A 20,372-nucleotide genomic window follows, 5' to 3' on the forward strand; every position below is an offset into this window, starting at 1 on the left:
AATCTGTAATGCAAAGTTACTCAAAAGGCTTTGGCAAAACTTCACACAACGCTGCTCGTCTGCAGTCTCTGAATATTACTTTATTATTAATAATAACAGCAAGCTACGGGAGTCTATTCCTGACCCAACGGCTACATTCCTCAATATAATGGTATTAGGAGCTGCCACACCGTGCCCAGAGGACACGATAACCTGAAACAGCAAATACAGCGTGTACTCAGATAGGCAACAAAGCATCAATCTGCCGAGAAGGCTACAACGCAAGTCCTGGAAAACGGTTAGTCTCCAGGAATAATGAACACATGGAACGATGGAGGTACAAGTAATAATATTACTGGAGGATGACAAAGTACTGTAGAAGAAACTCCAGAGATCTGTGAAAACAAAAGGTCCATTGTCCAACCAGGCAAAGTTGTGGTAACCCCATAGATTTGAAATGTAAGACCAAAGCAATGTTCCATCCAACCTCCCCCTGATATGACGACACATTTCTAAGAAAACCCCTTTTAGTTAAAGGGGTTGTCCACTACTATGACAACCCCTTCTCGTTCCCCTAGTTCACCCTGTAAAAATAAAGCCTATACTCCCCTCCGGGTCGGCCGCTGCTCCAGCTTTGTATGAAGTTGCGTTCCCAAGGCTCTTGGAACCTTATGACATGCAAGCCTTCGAGACCAATCAGCACCGGCTTCCTTCTCCCCGCCTTCCTTCTCCCCGCCTTCCTTCTCCCCGCCTTCCTTCTCCCCGCCTTCCTTCTCCCCGCCTTCCTTCTCCCCGCCTTCCTTCTCCCCGCCTTCCTTCTCCCCGCCTTCCTTCTCCCCGCCTTCCTTCTCCCCGCCTTCGGATGTTTGAGCAGGAAGTCAGCTCTGCACTCACATCTTGCTCAAATGTCCAGGCACTGATTGTTCTGAAACACGGGCCCCGCAACCAATGTGAATTGGGCTTCGTGAACATGGCTTTAGACATCGCAGCAGCCGTGGCTGCACTAGAGGGGAGTATAGACTTATTGATTTTTACAGGGGCGAACAAGGGGAATGAGAAGGGGTTGTCATAGTAGTGGACAACCCCTTTAACTAAAAGGGTTTTTCTAAGGGGTTTTCCCCTTTAGATTAAGAAATTTAGAAGCAATCAGTACAGATTTTTATATCAACCCATCAACTGTAGCACTTGTAAAGATGCGTTCTCATTATTGAGGATCTAAATCCAAATTTGCCCAAAAAATTAAAAAAGATGAACGTTAAATGAGATTTTCAGGTGAAAACAAAGTTATCACTTATCTACTGGATAGGCAACAACTTGCTGATTGGTGGGTGCCCTACCACTGTGACCTGCACGGGGAACCTTTGTCCTCGATGGAACCTTTTATGGCAGTTATAATGTAGAGGTAGGTCCAATGCCGAATTGATTCAAGAAAAAAAAAAAAATAAGGACTGCAGAACTTGACAGCCCCATAGGAAATGAATGGAGCGCGGTCAAGAATGTGCGCTATTCTAATGGAAACCCAACAATCAATAAGTTTTTACTAGTGATGAATGTGCACTACCATGTTCCGCTGCTCAGTACATGTAATGATCGGAACTTTAGTACCCAAGTGTAAAGGAAGTCACCGGGGAGCTCTTCATGAAAAATGCTCCCGTCCCCCATTTAATTTCCATTATACTTGAGTCGAGCCCAACAGAGCATCCAACTGCTCATTACGAGAACCCGAGTTTAATGAAAGTCAATGGGAGGCTCAAGCACTTTTCAGGGAAATCTTCCAGAAAAATGCTCCGAGTGCACCAGTGAACTCCATTATACTTGGGTGCTCGAATCGCATCCATCTGAGCATCCAACAGCTCGTTACGAGTACCCAAGCACGGCATTAGTTACAAATACCGAGCACCCGAGCATGGTAGTACTCACTCATCAGTAGTTACGAGTACCAAGCACCTGAGCATGGTAGTGCCCGCTCATCACTAGTTATCACCTATCCATTAGATGGTTGATAAAGGAGGTTCTCCGAGGAAAAACGTAAGATTACTTACCGTCCATCCCGTTGAGCAGCTCCCCCTTCTGTAATCGTTTTCACAAATATTCCCAGCTTCTCCAAGCCCTGATCTGCACCAACCCCCATGCCAATAATGCTGATTCCAAGACCACTGTCACCTGGGCAAGAAAAACAGAATTACCATCATGAAGGTACTAATGACCAGCGGCGCCCGGTGGACGCAGTTAACTTGTTTAATCATTGGGGGTCTGCCAGATGGTCACAATTAGACAGGAAAAAAAAAACAAACCAGAAAAAAAGAAAAAATAGTTTTGCATGCAACGATCTACCCATTGGAGACACCATTTTGCAACACAAACGTGAACATGGCTTAAATTATCCTGGAAACAGGGAATCAATGGAGAAGAAATCAACCACCTATTGTAGTCTATGGAAAGGGTGTAATAATCCATCATGTCAAAAGGAGTTATAGTCCCTCAACAGCCACAATACATAGGAGATGCAGCTTTTATTAATGTACTACACACATACATATACACACAAAAGGAATACCTTTTTCAATTTCAACAGGGAAAACGTCCATTTTTTCCACCCTTTTTTCCAACTCGTACTCAGCAGAAGCAGCAACCGGGTCCACTTCTTCATTACGGCGGTCATAGTCTTCATTGGAAAATGTAGGAAATACCTTGACGGGGGAAAAAAAAATATATGATTAAACATAATCAGTAGAGTAGCAGTCATCCTTGGGGTGGTATAGCAGCTGATATTTTACAATACTTCCATACTCTTTCTTGAATTCCCTTATAAATATGTTATATAGAAGTACAAGAAGATTCAATGTACAAGCTCAATGCAAAGTTGCTGATCCGACCATTAAGAGCCCCAAATGATCTGGAGGTGGTGGCTCTCGCATCCCCTTCTGAATGGAGCAAGCACTGAACTATTCATCGACTATGGTACTGACACACATACATGGCCATCTCTATCTTCGCATTGACAATGAAAAGAGAAGCGGCATGCATGCTCCACCATCACTCCAAACAAAAGGGGGACTCCAGAGCCCTTTCTTGGAAGTGGTGGGGTCTCCAAGAACAAAAACACACACAGGACAATTATACCAACCCTATATAGAGCTAGACACCTGTATGGCTGTAACACACTAAATCACTGGAGAAAAAAAAAATAAATAAATAAGAACCCGAGCCTAAGCTGATCAAGCCAAGATGGATCTGCCTTTCCGATTAATAAACCGGCGTCCAGAGGGGGCTATGGTGCCTCTACTCTAATCCTACACTAGTATTTATTACTACAGGAATAGTTACGGTGGCTCAGTGGTTAGCACTGCAGTCTTGTAGCGCTGGGGTCCTGGGTTGAACTCCCACAAAGGACACCATCTGCAAGGAGTTTGTATGTTCTCCCCGTGTTTGTGTGGGTTTCCTCACGGTTCTCCAGTTTCCTCCCACATTCCAAAAACATACTCATAGGGAACCTAGATTGTGAGCCCCAATGAGGACAGTGTTGCCAATGTATGTAAAGCGCTGTGGAATTAACAGCGCTATATAAAATGAATATTATTATTATTATTATTATTATTATTATTATTATTATTATTATTATTATTATATTAAAAGAACAATTATTTTCTATACTAAAAAACAAATAAATTTACTTTGTCATTTATGCTATGAATCACAATTTATCGTTAAAAGATTGCACAAGATTATGGCACAAAGGCGTCTCCTGCGCAATAAGTGACGCACTCGGAATATTTTCATTTGGAACAGTCGGATATTTACAACTTTACCTGAGATAAGAAATAGGAAAGAAGGGAATTTTGTTACTTACCGTAAATTCCTTTTCTTCTAGCTCTTATTGGGAGACCCAGACGATCGGGTGTATAGCACTGCCTCCGGAGGCCACACAAAGCAATTACACTAAAAAGTGTAAGGCCCCTCCCCTTCTGGCTATACACCCCCAGTGGGATCACTGGCTCACCAGTTTTAGTGCAAAAGCAAGAAGGAGGAAAGCCAATAACTGGTTTAAACAAATTCTCTCCGAGTAACATCGGAGAACTGCAAACCGTTCAACATGAACAACATGTGTACCCGCAAACAAACCAACAATCCCGAAGGACAACAGGGCGGGTGCTGGGTCTCCCAATAAGAGCTAGAAGAAAAGGAATTTACGGTAAGTAACAAAAATTCCCTTCTTCTTCGTCGCTCTATTGGGAGACCCAGACGATTGGGACGTCCAAAAGCTGTCCCTGGGTGGGTAAAGAAATACCTCATGTTAGAGCTGCAAGACAGCCCTCCCCTACGGGGAGGCAACTGCCGCCTGCAGGACTCTTCTACCTAGGCTGGCGTCCGCCGAAGCATAGGTATGCACCTGATAATGTTTGGTGAAAGTGTGCAGACTCGACCAGGTAGCTGCCTGGCACACCTGTTGAGCCGTAGCCTGGTGTCGTAATGCCCAGGATGCACCCACGGCTCTGGTAGAATGGGCCTTCAGCCCTGATGGAACCGGAAGCCCAGCAGAACGGTAGGCTTCAAGAATTGGTTCTTTGATCCATCGAGCCAGGGTGGCTTTAGAAGCCTGCGACCCTTTGCGCTTACCAGCGACAAGGACAAAGAGTGCATCCGAACGGCGCAAGGGCGCCGTGCGGGAAATGTAGATTCTGAGTGCTCTCACCAGATCTAACAAATGTAAATCCTTCTCATACCGATGAACTGCATGAGGACAAAACGAAGGCAAAGAGATATCCTGATTAAGATGAAAAGAGGATACCACCTTCGGGAGAAACTCCTGAATAGGACGCAGCACAACCTTGTCCTGGTGGAAGACCAGGAAGGGAGCCTTGGATGATAGTGCTGCCAGCTCAGACACTCTCCGAAGAGATGTGATCGCTACCAGAAAAGCCACTTTCTGTGATAGTCTAGAAAGTGAAACCTCCTTCAGAGGCTCGAAGGGCGGCTTCTGGAGGGCAACTAGTACCCTGTTCAGATCCCATGGATCTAACGGCCGCTTGTACGGGGGTACGATATGGCAAACCCCCTGTAGGAACGTGCGCACCTTAGGAAGGCGTGCCAAACGCCTCTGAAAAAAGACGGATAGCGCCGAGACCTGACCTTTAAGGGAGCCGAGCGACAAACCTTTTTCTAACCCAGATTGCAGGAAAGAAAGAAAGGTAGGCAATGCAAATGGCCAGGGAGACACTCCCTGAGCAGAACACCAGGATAAAAATATCCTCCACGTTCTGTGGTAGATCTTAGCGGACGTGGGCTTCCTAGCCTGTCTCATGGTGGCAACGACACCTTGGGACAATCCTGAAGACGTTAGGATCCAGGACTCAATGGCCACACAGTCAGGTTCAGGGCCGCAGAATTCCGATGGAAAAACGGCCCTTGGGACAGTAAGTCTGGTCGGTGTGGGAGTGCCCACGGTTGGCTGACCGTGAGCTGCCACAGGTCCGGATACCACGCCCTCCTCGGCCAGTCTGGGGCGACAAGTATGACGCGGCTGCAATCGGATCTGATCTTGCGTAGCACTCTGGGCAAGAGTGCCAGAGGTGGAAACACATAAGGGAGCCGGAACTGCGACCAATCTTGCACTAGGGCGTCTGCCGCCAGCGCTCTTTGATCGCGAGACCGTGCCATGAAGGTTGGGACCTTGTTGTTGTGCCGTGACGCCATTAGGTCGACGTCCGGCACCCCCCAGCGGCGACAGATTTCCTGAAACACGTCTGGGTGAAGGGACCATTCCCCTGCGTCCATGCCCTGGCGACTGAGGAAGTCTGCTTCCCAGTTTTCTACGCCGGGGATGTGAACCGCGGATATGGTGGAGACTGTGGCTTCCACCCACATCAGAATCCGCCGGACTTCCTGGAAGGCTTGCCGACTGCGTGTCCCCCCTTGGTGGTTGATGTATGCCACCGCTGTGGAGTTGTCCGACTGAATTCGGATTCCATCCAGCCACTGCTGGAAGGCTAGTAGGGCAAGATACACTGCTCTGATTTCCAGAACATTGATCTGAAGGGTGGACTCCTGCTGAGACCACGTACCCTGAGCCCTGTGGTGGAGAAAGACTGCTCCCCACCCTGAGAGACTCGCATCTGTCGTGACCACCGCCCAAGACGGTGGTAGGAAGGATCTTCCCTGTGATAATGAGGTGGGAAGAAGCCACCACTGCAGAGAGTCTTTGGCCGTCTGGGAAAGGGAGACTTTCCTGTCCAGGGATGTTGACTTCCCGTCCCATTGGCGGAGAATGTCCCATTGAAGTGGACGCAGATGAAACTGCGCAAACGGAACCGCCTCTATTGCCGCCACCATCTTCCCGAGGAAGTGCATGAGGCGTCTTAAGGAGTGCGGCTGACTTTGAAGGAGAGCCTGCACCCCAGTCTGTAGAGACCGCTGCTTGTCCAGCGGAAGCTTCACTATCGCTGAGAGAGTATGAAACTCCATGCCAAGATACGTTAGTGATTGGGTCGGTGACAGATTTGACTTTGGGAAGTTGATGATCCACCCGAACGCCTGGAGAGTCTCCAGTGCAACATTCAGGCTGAGTTGGCATGCCTCTTGAGAGGGTGCCTTGACCAGTAGATCATCCAAGTAAGGGATCACAGAGTGTCCCTGAGAGTGCAAGACTGCTACCACTGCCGCCATGATCTTGGTGAACACCCGAGGGGCTGTCGCCAGACCAAATGGCAGAGCTACGAACTGAAGATGGTCGTCTCCTATCACGAAGCGTAGAAAGCATTGGTGCTCTGTAGCAATCGGCACGTGGAGATAAGCATCTTTGATGTCTATTGATGCTAGGAAATCTCCTTGAGACATTGAGGCAATGACTGAGCGGAGGGATTCCATCCGGAACCGCCTGGCGTTCACATGCTTGTTGAGCAGTTTTAGGTCCAGAACAGGACGGAAGGAGCCGTCCTTTTTTGGAACCACAAAGAGATTGGAGTAAAATCCTCGCCCCCGTTCGTGAGGGGGGACAGGGATCACGACTCCTTCTTCTCTTAGAGAGTCCACCGCCTGCAGCAGGGCATCTGCTCGGTTGGGGTGTGGGGAGGTTCTGAAGAACCGAAGTGGAGGCCGAGAACTGAACTCGATTCTGTACCCGCGAGACAGAATGTCTGTTACCCACCGGTCTTTGACCTGTGACAGCCAAATGTCGCAAAAGCGGGAGAGCCTGCCACCGACTGAGGATGCGGAGGGAGGAGGCCGAAAGTCATGAGGTAGCCGCTTTGGAAGCGGTTCCTCCATTTGTTTTCCTGGGGCGTGAGTGAGCCCGCCAGGAATCTGAGCTCCCTTGTTCTTTCTGAGTCCTTTTGGACGAGGAGAATTGGGCCTTGCCCGAGCCTCGAAAGGACCGAAACCTCGACTGCCACTTTTTCTGTTGAGGTTTACTTGCTCTGGGCTGTGGTAAGGAAGAGTCCTTACCCTTGGACTGTTTTATGATTTCAGCCAATGGCTCACCAAACAGTCTGTCTCTAGATAATGGCAAGCTGGTTAAGCATTTTTTGGAACCAGCATCTGCTTTCCAGTCCTTTAACCACAAGGCTCTGCGCAAAACCACAGAATTGGCGGACGCCATAGCGGTACGGCTCGTAGATTCTAGGACAGCATTGATAGCATAGGTCGCAAACGCAGACATTTGCGAAGTTAGGGACGCCACTTGCGGCACTGCTGGATGTATGAAAGCATCCACCTGTGCTAAACCAGCTGAAATAGCTTGGAGTGCCCACACGGCCGCGAATGCTGGAGCAAACGACGCGCCGATAGATTCATAGACAGATTTCAACCAAAGGTCCATCTGTCTGTCGTTGGCATCTTTAAGTGAAGCGCCATCCTCTACTGCGACTATGGATCTAGCCGCAAGCTTGGAAATTGGGGGATCCACCTTTGGACACTGGGTCCAGCGTTTGGCCACCTCAGAGGGAAAAGGATAACGGGTATCCTTAGAACGTTTAGAGAAACGCTTGTCTGGATGAGCGTCGTGTTTCTGGATCGAGTCTCTGAAGTCAGAGTGGTCCAAAAAAGCACTTAATTTACGCTTGGGATATAGGAAATGGAACTTCTCCTGCTGTGCAGCTGCCTCCTCTGCAGAAGGGGCTGGGGGAGAAATATCCAACAGCCTATTAATTGCCGATATAAGGTCATTAACCATGGCGTCACCATCAGGGGCATCCAGATTGAGAGGGGCCTCAGGATTAGAATCCTGGTCACCGTCCTCAGTCTCATCACAGAGAGACTCTTGTCGCTGAGACCCCGAGCAGTGTGATGACGTGGAGGGTCTTTCCCAGCGAGCTCGCTAAGGCTACTTTCACACATCCGGTTTGAGCCCTGCGGCTCAATCCGGCTGTGAAAACTATGCAACGGATGCGGTGAAAACACCGCATCCTTTGCATCAGTTTTTACATGCGGCCGGTCCGTTTTTTTCCGGTTGCGGCATGCTACTGAGCATGCGCAGTGGAAAATACCGCATGCGGCGACCGGATGCGGTTTTTTCCGCATCGCGCCGCATCCGGCCTCCATAGGGATGCATTGAAAAATGCGCCGCAGCGGCCGGATGCGGCGCGATGCGGTGTTTTTTGCCGGAGCAAAAAACGTTGCAGGGTACGTTCGATCCGGCCGCCGCATCGGCTAAATCTGCCGCATGCGGCAAAAACCGGACCGAACGCAAGCCCCTACGGCACAATGCGGCACTAATGTAAGTCAATGCAAAAAAAAACCGCAATCGGCGTTACAAAAGCCGGTTGCGGTTTTTCTGCAGAACGCCGTATTGTGCCGCAGAGCAAAAATCCGGATGTGTGAAAGTACCCTTAGGCTGCCTGGGACTGTCATCTGAGTCAGAGACTTCAGCCTGTGATGCTTGAGATCCCCTTGAAGTACGGATTAGTTCCAACTGAGGGGGACCGGCGAGCATAGACACAGCAGTGTCCATGGTCTGAGTAACTGGCCTGGACTGCAAGGTCTCCAGTATTTTTAACATAGTCACAGACATTTTGTCAGCAAAAACTGCAAAGTCTGTCCCCGTCACCGGGGCAGGGTTCACAGGCGTCTCTGCCTGGGCTACCACCACATTAGGCTCTGGCTGACGGAGTGCCACTGGGACTGAATATTGCATACAATGTGAGTCTTTGGAGCCTGCCGGTAGATCAGCCCCACATGCTGTACAAACAGTGTACACAGCCTGTGCCTTGGCACCCTTGCGTTTTGCGGATGACATGTTGCTGCCTCCTCAGAGCAGTACAGGGTGTTCAGCCAAGAAGCGACCTTACAGTGCACTATATAAATATATATATATGGTACCAAGAAAAAAGTACACTAATATAACACTGAGGCACTAGAGGGGCCAGCACTACTGTGCTGCTTACCACCCGCTTAGGAGCGGTGTGTGGACGCCAGAAATCCCTCTAGTCTGGGTCTCCCAGAGCCTGCTGCCTTTCCCCAGCCAGCCGCATGTGTAATGGCTGCCGGCGTCCTTGTGGAGAGGGGGGGCGGGCCCTGGGCGTACACCGACGAAGAGCGGGAAGTCTGCTTCCCCCTGTGCCTAGTGAGAGGGCTGGAGCATGTAAATAAAGCTCCAGCCCTCGGCGCTGGTAATTGAGCAGCGTCTCTCCCCTACCCTGATTGACAGGGTGGGGGCGGGAACGAAGCGGCACTAGGCCGCAGAAGCCGGGGGCTAAAGTTAGAAGCGCCGCCGCCGTAAAAGCGCGGTCGGCGCCAAGTCCCCGGCGCACTACAAGTCGCAGCTGCGTCGCCGCTCCAGGAGCGGTCGGCGCAGTAGTTCCCAACATGAAACGTCACTCAGCAAAGCTGCAGTGACCTAACCCCAGCGCACAGTGCTACTGTCCCCGGCGCACTATAACGCTCAGCAAGCCTGAGAGTGTCCGTGCCTGCCGGGGACACAGAGTACCTGAAAGTTGCAGGGCCTTGTCCCTGAACGGCACTCCCGCTCCAAATCCAGCAGGTTCTATGGGTCTGTGGATGGAGCCCGGCCCCAGGGCTTGGGGGCCGGCAAGATCCCACTTCCACAGAGCCCTCCAGGGGATGTGGAAGGAAAACAGCATGTGGGCTCCAGCCTCTGTACCAGCAATAGGTACCTCAACCTTACAAGCACCAACCGCGGGTGAGAAGGGAGCATGCTGGGGGCCCCACATGGGCCCTCTTTTCTTCCATCCGATATAGCCAGCAGCTACTGCTGACTACAAACAGTGGAGCTATGCGTGGATGTCTGACCTCCTTCGCACAAAGCAGAAAACTGGTGAGCCAGTGATCCCACTGGGGGTGTATAGCCAGAAGGGGAGGGGCCTTACACTTTTTAGTGTAATTGCTTTGTGTGGCCTCCGGAGGCAGTGCTATACACCCGATCGTCTGGGTCTCCCAATAGAGCGACGAAGAAATAAAGTTTATTAAAATACAACTGCAATACCAAACAAGTGCAAACCAAACAAATATATAAAGTTGCTGGAAATCACGAGAACAAGTCTTTCCAAATACAGGCGGGCAGAGATGAATGTTTGCACAATACGGAATGTGGATATCCCTTTGTTTTTTTTAATTTTGCTTTTTTTTTTTTTTTTTCTTCTTCTTCTTCTTTAAATGACCTGCCAGGCATGAGATGAGGGCTCTGATCAGACATGGGGGCAGAATCTGGTCACAAGACATGTTCTCATTTACTGAGCTGTAACAAACATTTCCAGGGCTCTTTGTACTTTGCAAACCACAACCCCTGATCTGCAGACAATAGGAGGCACAACAATGCAATAAAACATCAATCTACTATATTTGTGCAGCTATGGGACAGTAATATACCACACACTGCATGTATCCCATGTATTTAGGAGTATCAGTCCCTAGGACTAGACGGAGGATGCTGACACTTCTCTGGGGTCTTATCGTTATCCAAGTATCAGACACCATATTGGAGCCGAGGTGAGGCTCAAGATTAGAGAGAACGTCTGTCAACCTTTTCCTAAGCATTAGAACAACCTGAAACAAGGCAGTGGATGGTGGAGCAGCAGAAAGCTTTGAGGAATCACTGTATAAAGTGAAATATTGACACACTATGTCCTACCACAAAGCTAAGGTTTATATTAATGGAGGAGCCAAAGCTCTGTAGACCGTAAAGAGGAAGAAAAGCTTCTGTGCCGGCTCATATCAATTGCACAGACAGTCTACAATATCCTGGGATTATTATATATGAATAAATGCATACAAAAGAAAAGCCAAAGTTACTGAAGACACCCACAAAATTTGGTTTATTCTATTAAAAAACAAGAAAGACAAAAAAAAAAAATACATGCATAACAGATAACACTGAATCAAATACAAATTCTATGACGGTCAAAACAAGGGATAGAGATAGATATATATATATATATATATATATATATATATATATATATATATATATATATATATATATATATATATATATATATATATATATATATATATATATACACACATACATACATATATATACATACACACACATACATACATATACCGTACACATACATACACACATATATATACACATATATATACACATATATATATATATACACATACACACACACACACACACACACACACGTATACATATATACACATTCATATATACATAGTCCAAAAGTAGGTGAACAGTATGTGTAATAGGGTTATCAAACATTGTGTAAAGCAAAACTACCTCAGTTGCCCTTAGCAACCAATCAGATTCCACCTTTCATTTTCCAAAGAGTCTGTGAAGAATGAAAAGTGGAATCTGATTGGTTGCTAAGGGCAACTGAGTCAGTTTCACTTTACACCGTGTTTGATAACCCTATTACACAGACTGTCCATCTACTTTTGGACCACCATATAATTTTTTTTTTTTTTATGTAGATACAGGTATGCCAAAGTATTTCTCCACCATGTGCCACACCAGTCCATGACCCATGGTGCCCAGTACTGATTCACAATTTCAGTTCTTTTCGCCATTTTCACCTATGGAACAATCCTGCACAGAAACTATAGACTAAGTGTGAAATGGTTTTTCAAAGGAATTCCCAACAGCCCTCTTTATGTATGAAGTCTACTACTAAGTTGTCTATATTTAAAGGGTTAAAATCTTGACATTCTAAATTGTGCAAATCATAAAAGGCACTTTTGTTGTTTAAAAAAAAATAAAATAAATAAATAAATAAATAATAATCCCTGCTCTCTTAAAGGGAATTCATCAGCAGGTTTTTGCCACCTAATCTGACAGCAGCGTAACGTAGGGGCAGAGATCCTGATTCCATCCAGATTTCCTTTACTTGGCTGCTTAGTGTAGTTTTGATAAAATCACAGTTTAAATCAGCAGGAGATTATCATTACAGAACTACTTGGCGTGCTGCACGTAGTCCAGCATATTCATGAGCTCTGTATAACGGCTAGATCTGCAGCAGAGAAACATTGATTTTATCAGCGTGACAGCAAACAGCTCAGTAAGTGACACATCGCTGGAATCAGGGTCTTTGTCTCTAATGCTGCTTTCAGATGGGGAGCAAACACCTGGTGACAAATTCCCTTTAATCCTATAGTTTACTTTTTTGTGTAGTTACCGATCTGCTAGGCAAGGAGGAAAGCAGCAATGCTTATGCTCTTAGCTATAGAGCTTATAAGTGCTGCTCTGAAGCTCGCCAGATCTGGCCAGCTTCAGTACCGCTGTGCTCCTCCAATGCTGCAGAAGCAAAAGCTGCCTCTGCTTACAGCCTTGGAAAGCTCAATTTCTGGACTAATGGCTCAACCATGCTGCCAAGTACAAACTGTTAAATCATCAGGAGCTAAAGCTCCATGTTGAGGACACCCCCTTTAAGCATATGTTTGTATAGCAATAGATCACCCCAGAAGCTTTGACTTGTAAGCATTGGTTTTCCTACAATACCTAAAAGAAAACCATCAATATATCCTACTTAGGTGGTCCTTGTTAAATTGAGTCTGAACTCTTAAAGGGAACCTGTCATCAGAAATTTGGCTTTCAACCTAAATGTTTCCCCCTCTGTAGCTCGTGGGCTGCATTCTAGTAAGGTTTCTATACTTTTTGTGCCCCCTTTTAAACCAAAATAAATACTTTATAAAACTGTACCTTTCGGTTTGAAAATCTTGTAAATCGTCCATGGGGGCGGGCGGTGTGGCGTCCGTTGCTGTATCTTACGCCGTCCCCCATGCTCCAAATCATCCCTCAGGACGCCGCCCATTGCGCCCGAGATCCCGTGCACGCCGGGACACCTAGTGACGTGGTCGCACGCACGAGAGTATGGGCGGCGCTGTGATTGCATCGCAAGTGCCCGCCCATACTCTCGTGCCCGCCCTTTCCCCACTTCCTCCAGCGTTCTGTGCCGGCCCGACGTCACCTCCTTCCCATCGTACCCTGCAGCAGGAAATAGATGGGAGGAGCGGGGCAGGCCACTACAGGAGAAGCGGAGAATCTGAGCGACGTACAGAGGGGAGAGCGCGCCCACGAGAGTACAGGCGGGCACTTGTGATGCAATCACAGCGCCGCCCATACTCTCGTGCGTGCGACCACGTCACCAGGTGTCCCAGCGTGCACGGGACCTCGGGCGCAGTGGGCGGCATCCTGAGGGATGATTTGGAGCATGTGGGACGGCGTAAGATACAGCAACGGACGCCACACGGCCCGCCCCCATGGACGATTTACAAGATTTTCAAACCGAAAGGTACAGTTTTATAAAGTATTTATTTTGGTTTAAAAGGGGGCACAAAAAGTATAGAAACCTTACTAGAATGCAGCCCAGGAGCTGCAGAGGGCGAAACATTTAGGTTGAAAGCCAAATTTCTGATGACAGGTTCCCTTTAAGTGGGAACTTATCCTTGCATATCCTAATTTTATAATTAGTGGCCAACTACAGCCATTTAGACATGGATTTTCAAAGTAAGTACAGAGACAGAGAAAGAACCCTGCCCACGAGGGCTCACCATCTACAGGAGGAGAGAGAGGACCCTGCCCACGAGGGCTCACAGTCTACAGGAGGAGAGAGGACCCTGCCCACGAGGGATCACAGTATACAGGGTATGGGTGAGGATACAGTAGGTGAGGGATGGTAATATATCCTCTTACTGTAATATAGAAATCAAATAAACCATATATAAACCTCCAAGTGGTTCCAATTTTATAGGACAGCACATTTTTTTCCTCTTTGAAGAATCTTCCGCTGGCAAAGAGGTGAAATACTGGAAGTGTTCCTCGATCTACGATTGTTATATAACAGTCATTCAGGCCATGAAGTGTTTCCATTGGGAATGGTCTCCAATTGTCTTAACTATAATAGTAGATTATGTACGAAGAATAAAAGAAAAAAAAAATGTTTCCAAACTTTCTCGGAATTCTGCAGATTGAAGGAAAGAAGAAATTTTTTTTTGAAAAAAAATACAACCCTGAAGTCTGCAAAAAAGAAAGCCCGAAGTTCCGTGAGCAGCGCATGCTGTATATCACGGGCCGCGGCGTTTCCTAGAATATGATCACTTATTTCTGCCGCGCACAACTGGATTGTACTAGTGGGGACCACAGAATCACAAACATTTAATGTGTCTGCATTCCTGGATACAGCACAACGTGCACGTTCTGCTTCACTTAAAATTATATTCATATTCTTATTTCTAAAGCAGCTGCTTTTCAGATCCTGTTACCGTAAATGGCGGCTGCGGGGAGAAGGGCTTTCGAAGTCTCTTACCACTGGCATGCAAGGAATGGTTAGGGCATCGAGTGCCGGCCCAAGACTGAGTCATTACGGATGCAATGCAGAAGATATTTGGGCTGCATTAGTAATGCAAAAGCATCTATGTTAGAACAATAAAAGGAGAGGTTTGCGAATGGCGAAATATAATCCTGTGTACTGTATTCTTCTGTGACATGGGAATCGAGCTCCAAACACAAGGACGGGACCCAAACCAGCAGAGGAAGGAGAGATGTAGACCATTCTGCATCTTTTCTGCAACGTTTGCCATTGCTGGAACCATGACTTTTGCTGAATAAACAGGTCTACAAAAAAAATTCCCTAAAACGTATATAGAAAAAGAAAAAAAAAAAAAAACCTAAACAATATGGCACCGCACATGGCTATGAGCACACGTAGTTTTTGGAAGTAGTCAACAACGATGCGCTTTCTAGTTGAATCCGCTTCTAGAAACTCTCCCTCTTTAGCGTTTGTAACACCAGCATTCCCTGCACTAATCAGCAGGGACACTGACATATTCACCGCATCACTCTCCGCTCTGCTGTTCCAATAGCATTTGTGCCCGCTGCGACTCCCAGGTCCTGCGCTCTTCAAGTGGGATCCCTGGTCGTGTGCTTAGGTTATGCATGTGCTCCCCGCTTCTTTAAAAGGAGCAGCGCACCCACCTGATGTCTTCCCAGCCTATCACTGGGAAGTACCAGGTATTTAAGGCACCCTCCCCTATTGGGAGGTGCCTGTGCAACGTTGTTTCCGGTAGCCAGTGAGTCCTGTGGCTGCAATCTCATTGTCTAATCCCTAGGTCCTGCTCCAGATTCTGTACTCACCCGTATGTCTGATTCCATTCCTGGTTCCCGATTCCAGCCCAAGTTCCTGATTCAGCTATTGATTCAGTTTCCGGTTCTAGCCAGAGTTCCTGATTCTGCTCGATACTGTTCCCGGTTCCAGCCTGAGATCTTAATCTGCTCCTGGGTCCAGCCTAACATCCTGATCCATGCAGCCCGTGTTCCTGTATCTGTGCCAGTGTCCTGGTACCAGCCCGTGTTCCTGTATCTGTGCCAGTATCCTGGTACCAGCCCGTGTTCCTGTATCTGTGCCAGTGTCCTGGTACCAGCCCGTGTTCCTGTATCTGTACCAGTGTCCTGGTACCAGCCCGTGTTCCTGTATCTGTGCCAGCGTCCTGGTACCAGCCCGTGTTCCTGTATCTGTGCCAGCGTCCTGGTACCAGCCCGTGTTCCTGTATCTGTGCCTGTGCCCTGGTACCAGCCAGTGTTCCTGTATCTGTGCCAGTGTCCTGGTACCAGCCCGTGTTCCTGTATCTGTGCCAGTGTCCTGGTACCAGCCCGTGTTCCTGTATCTGTGCCAGTGTCCTGGTACCAGCCCGTGTTCCTGTATCTGTGCCTCTGTCCCGCTACCAGCCCGTGTTCCTGTATCTGTGCCTTGGTACAAGCCCGTATTACTGTATCCAGATTCCGAGCATGGCTCTGGTACCAGCCAGTCTTCCTGTATCCTGAATCTATGCCACTCCAAAGATTCTGTAAAGTTTTTTTTTCCTCTTAAAATGAGGTTTGTTGGTTTTTCGGGGTTTTTTTGCAGCCTGTTAAATTTTTCCCCCTCTTACTAGGCATTTTTCAAAACCTGGGGCAAAACAAAATAAAATTTACAAGAACTAAAAACAGATCACAAACTTGTCGTCATTTTACAATGGAAATTAAGTCTTTGAGTGATTGAGATTTTTTTTCCTTTTTGGGAGGGAATGAACTTGCTCCAAAAGACACTGTGGTATCTCCACACTTGGTTTTTCAAACAGAAAAATCAGCTGCAGATACTAGAGTTTGCAGTAAAAACACTGCAGAAATAGGTGCCTTTTTGTTGTGTTTTATATACCGTATGTTTTTGGATTCTAAGATGCACTTTTCCTCCCAAAAATGTGGGAGGAAAGTGAGGGGTGCGTCTTATAATCTGAATGTAGCTAAGGCTACTTTCACACATCAGTTTTTTCCAGGGTGGATAAAAATCTTGATTTTTTTAAAAAAATCAAAAAAATCAGATTTTTTTGATTTAAATCAGATTTTTTTGATTTAAATCAGATTTTTTTGATTTAAATCATTTGATTTAAATCAGATTTTTTAATCAAGTTGTACACAAGCAAAACTTTGTATTTTTGCAAATCTAATTGTTTTACACAAATAAAAATATTAAAACAGTTGATTATGAAACCTAATAATTTTTATTTGCACTATTAAACACTCAGAATTGAACTACAGAGAGTAAAGCTGGGTTCACACTAAACGACAGCGACAACGACGTTGCTGTTACGTCACCATTTTCGGTGACGTAACAGCGACCTTGTAAGTCGCTGTTATGATCGCTGCTTAGCTGTCAAACACAGCAGAAGCAGCGATCATAACGTCGCTACATGTGCAGAGAGCAGGGAGCCGCGCTTAGCGCTGGCTCCTTGCTCTCCTACAGTACACATCGGGTTAATTAACCCGATGTGTGCTGCAGCTACATGTCACAGTTCAGAGAGCAGGGAGCCGCGCACTGCTTAGTGCTGGCTCCTTGCTCTCCTTGCTACAGTATACATCGGGTTAATTACCCGATGCATACTGCAGCCACATGTCACAGTGCAGGAGCCGGCGCTGGCAGCAAGAGCGGAGGCTGGTAACCAGCGTAAACAAGGGGTAACCAGGGAAAGGTCTTCCCTTGGTTACCCGATGTTTACGCTGGTTACAGCTTACCGCAGCTGCCAGTGCCGGCTCCTGATCGCTTCATTTCGTCGCTCTCTCGCTGTCACACACAGCGATGTGTGTGTCACAGCGGGAGAGTGACGACCAAAAAATGAAGCTGGACATTCAGCAACGACCGGCGACCTCACAGCAGGGGCCAGGTCGTTGCTGGATGTCACACACAGCGACAGCGATGGGACGTCGCTGCAACGTCACAGAAAATGGTGACGTAGCAGCGACTTCGTTGTCGTCGTCGTTATGTGTGACACCAGCTTAAGTACTTTTTAACAATAGCCTATCTCTAACGTTTGAAGTAAGCAAACATCTTCAGTGAATACATCAGTCCTTAAAGGTCCAGTCACACTAAGCAACTTACCAGCGATCCCAACAACGATAGGGATCGCTGGTAAGTTGCTAGGAGGTTGCTGGTGAGATGTCACACTGCGACGCTCCAGCGATCCCACCAGCAACCTGACCTGGCAGGGATCGCTGGAGCGTGGCTACACGAGTTGCTGGTGAGCTCACCAGCAACCAGTGACAAGCCCCCAGTCTCCTAGTTACAGCACACATCAGGTTAATTAACCCGATGTGTGCTGCAGCTAAATGTGCACAGAGCAGGGAGCAGCGCACACTGCTTAGCGCTGGCTCCTTGCTCTCCTAGTTACAGCACACATCGGGTTAATTACCTGATGTGTGCTGCAGCTAAATGTGCACAGAGCAGGAGCCGGCACTGACAGTGAGAGCGGAGGAGGCTGGTATCATAGGTAAATATCGGGTAACCAAGGACAGGGCTTCTTGGTTACCCGATGTTTACATTGGTTACCAGCCTCTGCAGAAGCCGGCTCCTGCTGCCTGCACATTAGTTGTTGCTGTCTCGCTGTCACACACAGCGATCTGTGCTTCACAGCGGGACAGCAACAACTAAAAAATGGCCCAGGACATTCAGCAACAACCAACGACCTCACAGCAGGGGCCAGGTTGTTGCTGGATGTCACACACAGCAACATCGCTAGCAACGTCACAAAAGTTGTTCGTTACCAGCGATGTTGCTAGCGATGTTGCTTAGTGTGACGGGGCCTTTAAGCCTACTGTTTATTTAGGACTTTTAATAGGAAAACCAGTTGTCCTGCTTTAGCAGTTCCTAAGCAGTTTCGGACTGTTGTGTGCACAAAACCAAATGAAGAAAACAATCTCTCTACTCCTGCGGATGAAGCCGATGCAGTCAGTAGCTGAGTAGCTAGATTTATTATCTTTGCTGGAAGAACAAGTGATTGCGACTTCCACCAGTCCAGTGGTTTTAGTTCATTAACGACGTTAAGATCTGCTGCTGGCATCTCAACAAAATGAGCCCAAATAGGGTCTCTCTTACGACCTGCTGCCATGGCTCACACAGATCACTTATGAAGTTTGATTGTTACTACAGCCTGAGCCAAGCACTGCTGATGTTACTACAGCCTGAGCCAAGTACTGCTGACTATCCAACAAGTTTGGGCATGTCAACTGAATGCAGGGAAAAAGAAACTAAACCAAAACTGAAACCAAGCTAGAAGTGTGGAATTAAAGGGGCAGTATGAACAAAATGTGGAGGCTATTAATAGTTTATACAATTAAGACATGCTGCTTTTAAACACCTACCTATTGCCATATAGTAAAACAAAAAAGATTTTTACTTACTTTGGGGTCCCCCCCTCACCCTGGCGTTAGATCGTTGCCCCTAGTTTCATCCGTGTAACTATGGGCGCACATGCACACTGCTCTCACTTCTCATTTTAATCGTGATTTATATTAAAAAAAAACCTTTTGATTTAAATCAGTGATTTAAATCATGATTAAAATCATGATTTAAATCGATCCGATTTAAAAAGAAAAAAAATCTTTTGATTTAAATCGTGATTTAAATCATGATTTAAAATCGGCGTGATTTAAATCAATCCACCCTGGTTTTTTCCCATCAGGTACAATCCGGAAAAAAACGGGTGAAACGGATCCGGTACCGCATCCGTTTTATCCCCATAGATTTGCATTGTTACTGGATTGTACCTGATGGCTTTGCGTTGCATCCGTTTTTTTCCGGATACGGCAAAATTTATCAAAGCGGCGGCCGGAGGCAACGTGTCTTGCAACGTTTTTTTGTCCGGCAAAAAAACCCGCATCGCACCGCATCCGGCTGCCGCGGCGCATTTTCAATGCATGCCTATGGACGCCGGATGCGGAAAAAAACGCATCCGGCCGCCGCATGCGGTTTCTTCCACTGCGCATGCTCAGTAGCGTGCCGCAACCGGAAAAAAACGGACCGGCCGCATGTATAAACTTATGCAAAGGATGCGGTGTTTTTGCCGCATCCGTTGCATAGGTTTCACAGCCGGATTGAGCCGCAGTGCTCAAACCGGATGTGTGAAAGTAGCCTTAGGCTGCTTTCACACCTCCGGTTTCTGCAATGCGGCACAATCCGGCACTTTGCAGGAAAATCGCAACCGTTTTTTTTTTTTTGCTGCCTGTTGCGTTTTATCTGCATAGACTTTAATTAGTGCCGCATTGTGCCGCATGGCCTTGCGTTCCATCTGGTTTTTGCCTCATGCGGCAGATTTAGCCAATGCGGCGGCCGGATGGAACGTTGCCTGGCACGTTTTTTCGTGCGGCAAAAAATAAAAAACGCATCGCGCCGCATTCAGCCGATGCGGCGCATTTTTCAATGCATGCCTATGGCGGCCGGATGCGGTAAAAACCGCATCCGGCCGCCGCATGCACATGCCCAGTAGCAAGCCGCAACCGGCAAAAACCGGACGGGCCGCATGGGAAAAACTTATGCAAAGGATGCGGTGTTTTCACCGCATCCGTTGCATAGCTTGCACATCCGGATTGAGCCGCACAGCTCAAGCCGGATGTGTGAAAGCAGCCTTACCGGGGTGGTGGAGAGGGGTCGCAAGGGGCCGGGGGAATG

At 47.4% G+C, this 20,372-nt stretch overlaps 1 protein-coding gene across 4 annotated transcripts in view; it reads right to left on the minus strand.

The window, feature by feature from the left end:
• The window catches only part of LOC142245060 (neurabin-1-like), a 208,833-nt gene that overhangs the window by 154,266 nt on the left and 34,195 nt on the right, over nucleotides 1-20,372 (minus strand). For all 4 annotated transcript variants that reach the window (XM_075317337.1, XM_075317334.1, XM_075317335.1 and 1 more), the window contains exons 3-4: nucleotides 2,537-2,669; nucleotides 2,022-2,142 (exon numbers count right to left, since the gene is read on the minus strand). In XM_075317337.1, coding sequence (XP_075173452.1) covers nucleotides 2,022-2,142; nucleotides 2,537-2,669 — 254 coding nt within the window. The remainder of the gene's footprint in view (nucleotides 1-2,021; nucleotides 2,143-2,536; nucleotides 2,670-20,372) is intronic.

The sequence above is a fragment of the Anomaloglossus baeobatrachus genome, chromosome 7, assembly GCF_048569485.1.
Source record: "Anomaloglossus baeobatrachus isolate aAnoBae1 chromosome 7, aAnoBae1.hap1, whole genome shotgun sequence".
Classification (NCBI taxonomy): domain Eukaryota; kingdom Metazoa; phylum Chordata; class Amphibia; order Anura; family Aromobatidae; genus Anomaloglossus; species Anomaloglossus baeobatrachus.